The 11973-nt window shown below is 38.3% G+C and overlaps 1 protein-coding gene across 2 annotated transcripts in view; it reads right to left on the bottom strand.

Moving 5' to 3' along the window:
* Window positions 1-11688, bottom strand: part of LOC103040407 (CD63 antigen) — a 146474-nt gene extending 134786 nt beyond the window's left edge. For both annotated transcript variants that reach the window (XM_022671523.2, XM_022671522.2), the window contains exons 1-3: window positions 11371-11688; window positions 11189-11254; window positions 10710-10823 (exon numbers count right to left, since the gene is read on the bottom strand). In XM_022671523.2, coding sequence (XP_022527244.1) covers window positions 10710-10823; window positions 11189-11254; window positions 11371-11430 — 240 coding nt within the window. In that variant the 5' untranslated portion in view covers window positions 11431-11688. The remainder of the gene's footprint in view (window positions 1-10709; window positions 10824-11188; window positions 11255-11370) is intronic.
* Window positions 11689-11973: the final 285 nt, after the last annotated feature.

Below are 11973 nucleotides of genomic sequence, written 5' to 3' on the forward strand. Positions count from 1 at the left end.
AACACACAAATTTACATACATATATATGGGTCATTGACCAATCATGACATGTTTGGTGTGAAACATAAGCCTCAATAATTATTTAAAAAATCTTGAAATTTGTAAACAATATGGCCGCCATATTCAAATTAGACCTACCATGGTGCAGCAAAAATTATTTTAACACTTATTACTTTTGAATGCTTAACCTGACAATAATGCTACTTCAGTACTTTGATCATAACATGACTGTTTATGTAGACATACACCACAGGGGGCGGAGCCAGTATTAGATGACTGTTTTTCTTGAACCATACAAGCTATCAAGCTCAGCCTTGGCAATTATCATATATGGCCCATATAATAATGGTACATCAAAGGAAAATTTGATATGTAACATGTAGTCAGTATTGTTTTTTTTATTATGAAGAACCTGAAGTTATTTCACCAAATGACCACTAGAGTGCAGCAAAACACCACATTAAACCTGTCTAAATACCCCTAAATTTTTTAATATAGCCATACATTAAGACTAATAAGCTGTTCTTATATCAGTAATACAGCTGTAAACCCTGAAGAGAAGCAGTTTTCAGTGAGTATTTGAAGTGTTTAAAGCGAGCTCCGATGAGTCAGAGCAGAAGCTCCTGTGTTCTGCTAGATTAGCTTAATCTCTATTAGGGGGGAGTTCCCCCTGCTGTGTTTAGGTTTAGATGTTTTGGAAGAGAAATGAGGGAAATAAATAACCAGTTTTGAGTTATGAAAATGTTTTAACACTTGAAGAAATGCACTAAAGTGATTGTAAATGCTAATGGTTAGCCACTGCTAACCACTTGGCGATGCTAATAGCTAGGCGATGCTAGCCGCTAGCAAAAATTAATCGCTGGCCAATGCTAAACGCTAGGAGATGCTAATCGCTAGGCAATGCTAATCCCTAAGCGATTCTAATTGCTATCCAATGCTAACCACTAAGCAATGCTGATCACTAGCCAATGCTAACTGCTAGTCAAGGCTAACCGCTAGCCGCTTTTGGTCCGTTTATTAGAGCCCGAGTAAAGTTCCATAGAGCTTGGACTTTGACGTGGTTCAGGAGCTCTATAGCGCCCCCAAACGTCGGCAGTGGCCGGGATAAAGTTTGTTCAATGTGCACCAACTTTGGCACGCTCATTGACCTCCTCGTAAAGAATAAGAATAACTATGTTTTATCTGACTCCGCCCAACAGGAAGTCTGCCATTTTGGCAGGCATAGCAAAATAAAAAGTTTTCCGCTGGGTTTCGGCGGGGTTATGATGTCCAAAAACTCTTAAAACTTGACATGCCTATTTGGCATAGGCTGTACTTTATAGTCATTTTGAATTCCGCACCTTCATTTTTCATCAGCTCTCTAGGGCCACCAATTTTATGACATTTATGGAAAGCGCTCAGCCTCAATAAGGCCTCAAAATGATTTAGAACCATGTTGTCATTTTTTTTGTATGTAGCTAAGTGACTCTACAGCGCCCCCTTTATCTTTTGGCTAATTAATTAGCTGTGGCCTTCTCAATAATTCTATGATTATTGTCGATATTTGGTAGAAACATAGATAATATGATCCCGCACATATTACCAATTGGCATGCATTAGCTCCGCCCAACAGGAAGTCAGCCATATTGGAATTAGTGAAATTTTAACACATTTTTCACATACTCATTCGAACTCCTCCTAGAGTCTTCATCAGATTACCTCAAGACATACATGGTGCTAAAGGAATAGTCGATAGCTGAAAAAATGATATAATGGCAGGCAATTGATTTAATGGAGGTGCAACACTAGCCTAAATAGAAACAAGAGCACAGTCAGAACACGGGTATTTGAAAATTCATGAAACTTTGCAAAAACATAAGACATCATTATACATGGATTGGTTTGATTGACTCCGCCCTACAGGAAGTCGGCCATTTTAAAATAAGTGCATTTTACACACATTTTTTGCATACTTTGTCAAACTCCTCCTAGGGAATTTATTGAATACTCTTGATATTTGTCAGTAATAAACTACTAACAAAACTGATGAAAAATTGCGAAGGAATAGTTGATATCTTAAATGAGGACAAAATGGCAAACAGTTGAATTTCTTGAGATGCCCCATTAAAACGGGAAGTAAATATATTCTGGTGTTGGTAGGTGTTTGAGGAGGTTACAATGGATAAAAACTCACGAAACTTTACAGGCCTGCTTGATTTACGCAGTCCTTTGATCGGAAATTGAAATTTCAAATACATGTATTTCATTGGCTCTATAGCGCCACCTAGGTTTCAATGCATATTTGACATTACAGTAATGCTCAAAAACTCTTGAAAATTGTCTGATTCCCTTAGACCTAAACATTTTTTCATGTGTAGCTAGCGGACTCTACAGCGCCCCCTAATTTGTTTGGTTAATAAAATAGCTGTGGATATGTCAATTTGTCTAATCTTCTCAAATTTTGGTAGGAATGTAGATACTCTGACTCTGCACATATTTGCAATTGGCTTGTATTAGCTCCGCCCAACAGGAAGTTGGCCATTTTGAAATTCGTAATTATTTTACACATTTTTCACGAACTCATTTAAACTGCTCCTTAAGTCTTTGTCAGATTACTTCTAAATTAGCTGTGAACATTAGACACATTTGATGAAAATTGCCAAAAAAATAGTTGATCGCTAAAACGGTAATATAATGGCGGGTAATTGATTTACTAGAGACGCAACACTGAACCAAAGTGAAACAATGACACGGTCAGAACACAGATGATTGGAAATTCCTGAAACTTGGCAAAAACGCAAGAGACACCAGTAGACATGTTTTCAGTATTGGTAGGACTGACTCCACCCAACAAACTCAAACTCTGCCTAGGAAATTTGTTGAATTCTCTTGGTATTTGGTAAAAATAAACATTGAACATATTTGATGATAAATTGTGAAAGAATAGTCGATATCTCAAACGAGGAGAAAATGGCAGACGGTTGAATTTTTAAGATGCCACATAATAACAGGAGGTTGACACCTAGGTAATGTAGGTGTTTTGAGGAAATCATAACGGAGAAAAGCTCACAAAATTTGGCCTGCTTTTTTGAAGCTGTTGTTTGATCTAGAATTAGAATTTCAAATACACGTTTTAACAGCGCTATAGCGCCACCTGTGCTTTAAATGGATATTTCACATGTTTACAGGATAGAAAACTCTTGAAAAGTGGCACACTCAATAAGACCTCAAAATTAATTTTTACCGGCCCGGTACAATTTGTGCTGTTATGCGAGGGCCCTACATCCCCCTGTGACAGTGGGACATCTCGTTATAGTCAGTTTCGCCCATTTTTGTGGCCTTAAAAATTCTCTGATAATATCGATTTTTGGCATAAACATAGACAATATGATTCCGCATATATTAGCAATTGCCATGCATTAGCTCCGCCCAACAGGAAGTCGGCCATATTGGAATTTGTGAAATTTGTACACATTTTTCACAAACTCATTCGAACTCCTCCAAGAGTCTTTGTCAGATTATCTCTAAATTGGGCCTTCATAGGCTCCAGACATATATGTTGCTAAATTGCGAAGGAATAGTCGGTAGCTAAAACAATGACGTAGTGGCGGGCAATTGATTTAATGGAGACGCAACACCAGCCCAAATAGAAACATGAGCACGGTCAGAACACGGGTATTTGAAAATTCATGAAACTTTACAAAAACATAAAAGAAATCATTACACACGTTTGCAGGATTGGTATGATTGACTCCACCCAACAGGTGCCATTTTGAAATATGTGCATTTTACACACATTTTTTTGCATACTTTGTCAAACTGCTCCTAGGGAATTTGTTGAAACTACTACCATCCTTGATGATAAATTGCGAAGGAATAGTCGATATCTTAAACGAGGACGAAATGGCGCTATAGCGCCACCTAGGTTTCAAAAACTCTTGAAAATTGTCAGATTCTGTAAGACCTAAAAACACTTTAAAAATATTGTGATAATTTTTTCACGAGTAGTTAGCGGACTCTACAGCGCCCCCTAATTTGTTCTGTTTATAAATTAGCTGTGGATGTGTCAAAATTGGTCTAATCTTCTCAAATTTTGGTAGGAATGTAGATACTGTCTGCACATATTGTTTTTGTTCCACCGAACAGTAAGTCGGCCATATTGGAATTTGTGAAATTTGTACACATTTTTCACAAACTCATTCGAACTCCTCCAAGAGTCTTTGTCAGATTATCTCTAAATTGGGCCTTCATAGGCTCCAGACATATATGTTGCTAAATTGCGAAGGAATAGTCGGTAGCTAAAACAATGACGTAGTGGCGGGCAATTGATTTAATGGAGACGCAACACCAGCCCAAATAGAAACATGAGCACGGTCAGAACACGGGTATTTGAAAATTCATGAAACTTTACAAAAACATAAAAGAAATCATTACACACGTTTGCAGGATTGGTATGATTGACTCCACCCAACAGGTGCCATTTTGAAATATGTGCATTTTACACACATTTTTTTGCATACTTTGTCAAACTGCTCCTAGGGAATTTGTTGAAACTACTACCATCCTTGATGATAAATTGCGAAGGAATAGTCGATATCTTAAACGAGGACGAAATGGCGCTATAGCGCCACCTAGGTTTCAAAAACTCTTGAAAATTGTCAGATTCTGTAAGACCTAAAAACACTTTAAAAATATTGTGATAATTTTTTCACGAGTAGTTAGCGGACTCTACAGCGCCCCCTAATTTGTTCTGTTTATAAATTAGCTGTGGATGTGTCAAAATTGGTCTAATCTTCTCAAATTTTGGTAGGAATGTAGATACTGTCTGCACATATTGTTTTTGTTCCACCGAACAGTAAGTCGGCCATATTGGAATTTGTAATATTTTTACACATTTTTCACAAAATCATTTAAACTGCTCCTAAAGTCGTTGTCAGATTGCCTTTAAATTAGCTGTGAATGAACATCAGACAAATTTGATTTACTAGAGGTGCAACACTAAACCAAAGTGAAACAATGACACGGTCAGAACACAGATGATTGAAAATTCCTGAAACTTGGCATAACCACAAAAGACGTCATTAGACACGTTTTCAGTATTGGTAGGACTGACTCCGCCCAACAGGAAGTCGGCCATTTTGAAATGCGTTTGTTGTCAAACGCATTTCAAATACATATGTTTTAACAGTGCTATAGCGCCACCTGTATTTTAAATGGATATTTCGCATGTTTAACAGGATAGAAAACTCTTGAAAATTGGCACACTTAATAAGACCTCAAAATTGCTTTCACCGGTTTCTCAGTTTGGCCCGGTACGATTTGAGCTGTTGTGCGAGAGCCCTAGGTCCCCCTGTGACAGGGGGACACCTCGTTTTTATTATTATTACGCTTCTTGACACTTTCGTTAATTTTTGAGGACTTTCCGATACTCGAGAACTCACGCATTTTGGCAAAGGCCTTAAAAATTTCATAGAGCCTGGACCTTGGCGTGGTTCAGGAGCTCCATAGCGCCCCCAAATGTCTGCATTGGCCGGGATGAAGTTTGTCCAGTGTGCACCAACTTTGGTACGCTCATCGACCTCCTCATAAAGAACAAGGATCACTTGTTTTTATTTGGCTCCGCCCAACAGAAAGTCGGCCATTCAAAAGTTTCCCGCTGGGTTTCGGAGGAGTTAAGATGTTTGAAAACTAAAATTTTACAGACCTATTTGGCTTAGGCCATACTTTGATGGTCAAATCGTATTTCGCACCTTTGTTTTTCATCAGCTCTCTAGCGCCACCAATTTTATATGACCTTTATGGGACGCGCTCAGCCTCTTGATAATTGGCAGATTCAATAAGGCCTCGAAATGATGAATTTCCAGGCCACGTCTAATTTATTGGCCGATCCAAATAGGGGGCGCTGTAGAGACATATTGTCATTTTTGTTAGATGTCTCTACAGCGCCCCCTATTTGGATCGGCCAATAAATTAGACGTGGCCTGGAAATTCATAAAACTTGGCAAAAACATAAAAGACATAATTATACACGTTTTGATATTTGGCAGCAATAAACTACTGACATACCTGATGATAAATTGCGAAGGAGTAGTCAATATCTTAAACGAGGACGAAATGGCGGACAGTTAAATTGCTTGAGATGCCCCATCAAAAAAGTGAAGTGAAGACATCTTGGTGTTGGTAGGTGTTTGAGGAGGTTACAATGGATGAAAACTCACGAAACTTTACAGGCCTGCTTGACTTACGCTGTCCTTTAATCTGAAATTTAAATTTCATATATACATATTTCATTGGCTCTACAGCACCAGCTAGGTTTCAATGCATATTTTGCTGAAAAACTCCAACTTTCACCGGTATCTCGGTTTGGCCCGGTATAATTTGCACTGTTGTGCAGGGCCCTACGTCCCACTGTGACAGGGGGACAACTTGTTGTTATTGTTCTTTTTCTCCTGAAAAAGCATATCTGCAGCCAAGACTGCAAGTAAGAACCATAAGAGCTACTTTCAAAACTCTGGATATATGCACACCATGGCACACCCAAATTTACTCTAACAGCTATAACTTTTGAAGGCTTAAACCGACACTAATGCCAATTTAGATCTTTGATCTTATCTTCATTCTCAGGTAGCCTCTCAATCTGTGTAGACATATGCCCCCAGGGGGTGGAGGACGTAACTTATACCCTACATGTATATGAGGGCCTCCTATCATCCTATAAAATATTGCATTGATTGGCCTCTTGGGGGCGCTGGGGGTAGTGTAGAAATTGTGCTTTTCAAACTAGTCTTTGGATATTCAACTAATGAAATTAACTTTGGTCTAGTTGGTCTGTAGACCCTGAAGGTAAATAATTATCCTAAAAATCTTGACATTTTAACTATTTGTGGCCCCAACACCTTGATCAAACAGGTATGTAAATGCCAAAATTGACAAACTCTGCAAAGTTTGTGGCATGTCAAAAATTTTGAACACACTCAATTACAGTGACATCTCAAGCAGATCTGCCAAGTGAGTCTTTAGGAGTCTCTACAGTGACAAATTAACTATTGTGCATTTAAACCATTTATCGCTATTTTCCAACCTTAATGGTCACAACACAGGAACTTTTGACCCCATCAACACACAAATTTAAGAACATATATATATACTGAAAATATGATCTTGATTCCATATTTGGAGCAAATTGGACATTTTTTCTCTCTACAGCACCCAAAAATGACTGTAATTGTAAAGGCCTAAGGCCTAATTTATCACTTTTTTCAAACCTAAATGGACACACGACAAGAACCTTTGACCCTATCAACACACAAATTTAAATACATATGTATACAGACAACTTGATTACCAACCCTTGATTGCCAGTTTTGAGCCTTATTTGACTTTCCTGCTCTCTACAATTATTAAAAATCTACTGATTTATCAGTAAAGGCATATTTATCCCTCACTGCAAGGTTTTCAGCAGGTTATATGTGGTCTCTTGCTGCACTCTGGTGGTCATTTGGTGAAACAACTCCAGGTTTTAAAATAATGCCCTGCTGAACACTATAGTTCATTTGATCTTGCTGGTTAAACACCTTGGTCATTCTTGTTCATACTGCAACCACTTTTTTTTGCAAATTTGCTTAATATGCAAAACCTACTTTTGAGAACTTGTCCTTTGCTCATTGACCAATCATGACATGTTTGGTGTGAAACAGTTCAGTAGAGCATAAGCCTCAATAATTGTAAAAAAAAATATTCGAAATTTGTAAATAAAATGGCCGCCATATGCAAATTAGACCTACCATGGTGCAGTAAAATTTCTTCTTACACTCAACTTTTGAATAGTTAACCTGACATTAATACCACTTCAGACCTATGATCACAACATGATTCTCTGATACCCTGTCAGTTTATGTAGACATAAATCACAGGGGGCGGAGCCAATGCTAGATAACTGTTTCTCTAGAAGCTATCAAGCTCAGCCATTATCATCTATGGCCCATGTAATAATGGTACAACAAATATATATTTTTTTGTAACCAATTTTTTATTAGTTTTGATACCATTATTAATTTTACAATAATTCAACATCACAAAAAACAAAACAAATAGCAAACATACCCACCCTAAACTCCTGAAAGACTGAACTCCTGCCTCCCTCAGAGCCTTCCTTCACTTTGGTGAAAGCACTGAGTTTCTTGGCTGTCGTCGGAGAGAAGTCTGGGAAAAAACTCAGATGCGTGCAGTTCCAGGTCGGATGCTCCTACTTTCTTTAAGTATGAGGTCTCGGTCGTTGTACCTGAGCAGACGGAATATCAAGGCGTGGGGTTTTCCGCAATCCTTTGAGACCCTGGAGTAGATACGATGGGCACGCTCAACATCAAACTCCCGGCCGGACAACCCTAGTAGCCAGACCTGCAGATGTTTCTTGACGAAGCTGATAGGGTCATCTTTCCCTGCTCCCTCTGGGAGATTGAGAATGTGCAGGTTGTTCTGGTGGCAGATCAACCAACATCCATTCAAGGGTGACTAGACGCTCAGAGTGCTCCAACAGAAGTTTCTTCTGCTCTATTTGCTCGCCTGTGAGGTAGTCTAACTTAGAACACCCACTTAAAAAAGTAGTCATGTTCGTAGAGAACTCTTCCCGCATAGCAGAAAACTCCGCCAGTGTCGTCTGCTCTAGCCGCATGCGGGGATCCACCATGTTGTACTGAGGTGAGAGTGAGTCAGATTTCACCTTTTTTGTTGCCGATGAATTCAGGGAAAAAGGCAGCTACTTCCTGCTCAAAGACATCATTAATTCTGCTGGTGACTTAAATACAGCAATAAAAGCAGGACCCAAATCAAAAAAGCATAAAAATGAGGTGTTGCGCCGAGAGCTCTAGCTAGCTGCAACCGAGTCCATGTACGGCGTCACGTGACTCCACCAAAGGAAAATTTGATATGTAACATTTTGTAGTTAGTATTATTTATATTATTAAGAACCTGAAGTTGTTTCACCAAATGACCACTAGAGTGCAGCAAAACACCACATTAAACGTGCCAAAAATAGCCCTAAATTTTTTAATATAGCCATACATTAAGACTAATAAGCTGTTCTTATATCAGTAATACAGCTGTAAACCCTGAAGAGAAGCAGTTTTCAGTGAGTATTTGAAGTGTTTAAAGCGAGCTCCGGTGAGTCAGAGCAGAAGCTCCTGTGTTCTGCTAGCTTAGCTTAATCTCTATTAGGGGGGAGTTCCCCCTGCTGTGTTTAGGTTTAGATGTTTTGGAAGAGAAATGAGGGAAATAAATAACCAGTTTTAAAGAAATGTTTTACCACTTGTAGGAATGCACTAAAGTGATAGTTGATGCTAATCACTAGCCGATGCTGATGGCTAGGTGATGCTAACCGCTAGACGATGCTAATCACTAACCAATGTTGACCGCTAGGTGGTGCTAACTGCTAGCCAGTGCCAATTGCTAGCAGATGCTTATAGCTAGTCGATGCTTATAGCTAGCCGATGCTAATAGCTAGCCGATGCTAATAGCTAGGTGATGCAAACCGCTAGCCAATGCTAACCGATAACCGCTAGCTGCTTAATTCAGTCTTAAAATAATTATTGTTCAGTTTTTAAGTTTTGCCATGCCAAAGACATGCCAATAAGACATCATATTTTGATGTGTATATGGAGATGTCTAAAAGACATCTAATTTACAATTTACTATGACCAATTCAACTTCCAGTTCACCTACAACCTGTATTTTGAGAATATCTGGGGGAAAAAAAGGGAGGATACACCAAACTTGTCACAACCAGTGACTGGAACTGGAATCTAACTTACAATCCCAGGACACACACATCACTGGTGGCACCACTGTGCCACTGTAATAGTAATCATTGTTTATGAAAAAACATTTAAAATGATTGTTCGCATAGAAGTATATTTATTTTCCCTAAGTGGAAACAAGCTTGTTTAATGAATTATGCATGTATGTATGTCAACTTAACATTAACCTTGACATTAATAGCCAAAACTACATTGGAATAGATCTTTTCATGAATTCATGACAGTTGTCATGAATAGCACCACCTGTTTTGCTAACTAGAAAGCTTTAGTTTAGGTAATTCATTTTTCATATGTTTAAAAACTTCAAATATTTAATCTCACAAACTTAGAAATTCACTTTGTTTTAGTTGTGTACAACTAGTTATTCTGTTATTCTGACTTTATGATCAGCAAAAAAAATGATATACCTGTATTTATTGTCAGTTTGCATTATTGAAATTTGCAAACGTGACCAGCTGGACCCAGCCAGAATATAATCACACTATATAGCAACACAGAACACAGCAACTTGCTCTTATAGCCCCGAACACTGAGACCATGCAATTAACTATTATTCAGCACATATATAAATCCCAAGAGAAGGCAACCTGTGGAGAATAACTACACTCAGTTGGTGAGTGGGAGAATATTAGAGACTTCTTTGCTGTGCATTACAGACAGAAAACAGCATTCTTACATTGTATTCCATCACTAGAAATGGAATAAATTCAGATCTGAAAGGTTTAAAAAAAATTACCATAATAATTTTATTTTTATTACAGTGTCTTAAATTGTCTATAGCAATTTTTTCTTGTGTGCAATATGAAAAGCCTACAAATAGTATTGGGATATTTACATAAATTATCTATTTAAGGATTTAATTGAGTTATATTAATGTAAGTTAGATATATCTAAAGTAAATGTGAAAACCTGACCAACCAAAAGGAGAGGCAACACTTGCTCTCTGTAAGCTCCATACACTCCTAGAACCGAGAGCAGGAAGGTGGCCAAGCCAAATCCAACACTAAGGAGCACAACCTGAGGAGTCCAGTCCTAAAAACAAACAAAAACACAGCAGCTTACAGCCCACTAGACATTCTGTCCAGGAACATAAAAGGAAAAACAGCACCAGTTAAAATTAAACATTTGCACACTACAGGAACGGAAACCTGAAACTGAATGTATACGTGCTAAATCAGAGTATTCATCAGTCCATGTGCTAGAATCTTTTTCCTGCACTGGATCAGTTCAAAAGCAAAGAGAGGTTTTAAAGCAAGGGTAGCAACCAATGTACAGCTGCTTAACAGAATAAGGAAGAACTCTGAGCTACCAGCAGTAAAATTTTAATATTTAATTATAATTTAATATATTAAAAATGTAATATTACATATTGCTCACTATAACAGGACGTTACTTGCCTGTACAGGGGCAGCTTTAACACTGTTTACCACTATACCAAACAGAAGCAAGATCACTCCAAAGATCTAAAAGTAAAAGGGAAACAAGAAAGAATGTCCAATTCTATGATACAAAGTAAAAACATCTCTACAATCATCTCAACTAATAAAATGTATTAAGGATACCTCAGATAACACCTTACCATGAGAAGAAAGTTGAGAATGATGCATAATCCTCTCATGTAGGTGCTCCCTTTAGCCATTCTGAACAAAGAGAGGGCACTTGGGATCCAGCTCTTATGATAAATAAGCAGAGGTCCAGGCAGTGTTTTAATGTGGTTCTTGGCAGAGGCAGAGATGATTTAGCACTGTTTAAAGATACCTCATCAAAATGTTTTGGTTACAGCAGTGGAAAATGACCAAATTTGGTATCCCGAATGCCATTACTGGACCCTCGAGCAAATCTCCATGACATTCTTGGCCACAAGAAAGACTGTGTCGACTGGATGCATCTCACAGCATGGCTGATCTGCCTCTGGTAGACAAAGAAGTTTGTTTTATTGGTATCAGTGGTCAGTCGGGGTTGGGGCATTTCCTTAAATTTTGAGAAACTCTTAAGACCACTGGAGCATAAACAATCTCTCAGTCATTATGTAGTCACACACACACAGAGTATTGTGGAAATGGCTGGCATTTCCCTTTCTAAGACAAATATCATCGTGTGTGTGCATGTACACACACACACACACACACACACACACTTTCTAAAATGTAAGTGTAGTTTACAACAGCGTAATTAAAACAGA

The sequence above is a fragment of the Astyanax mexicanus genome, chromosome 2 (assembly GCF_023375975.1).
Source record: "Astyanax mexicanus isolate ESR-SI-001 chromosome 2, AstMex3_surface, whole genome shotgun sequence".
NCBI lineage: Eukaryota > Metazoa > Chordata > Actinopteri > Characiformes > Acestrorhamphidae > Astyanax > Astyanax mexicanus.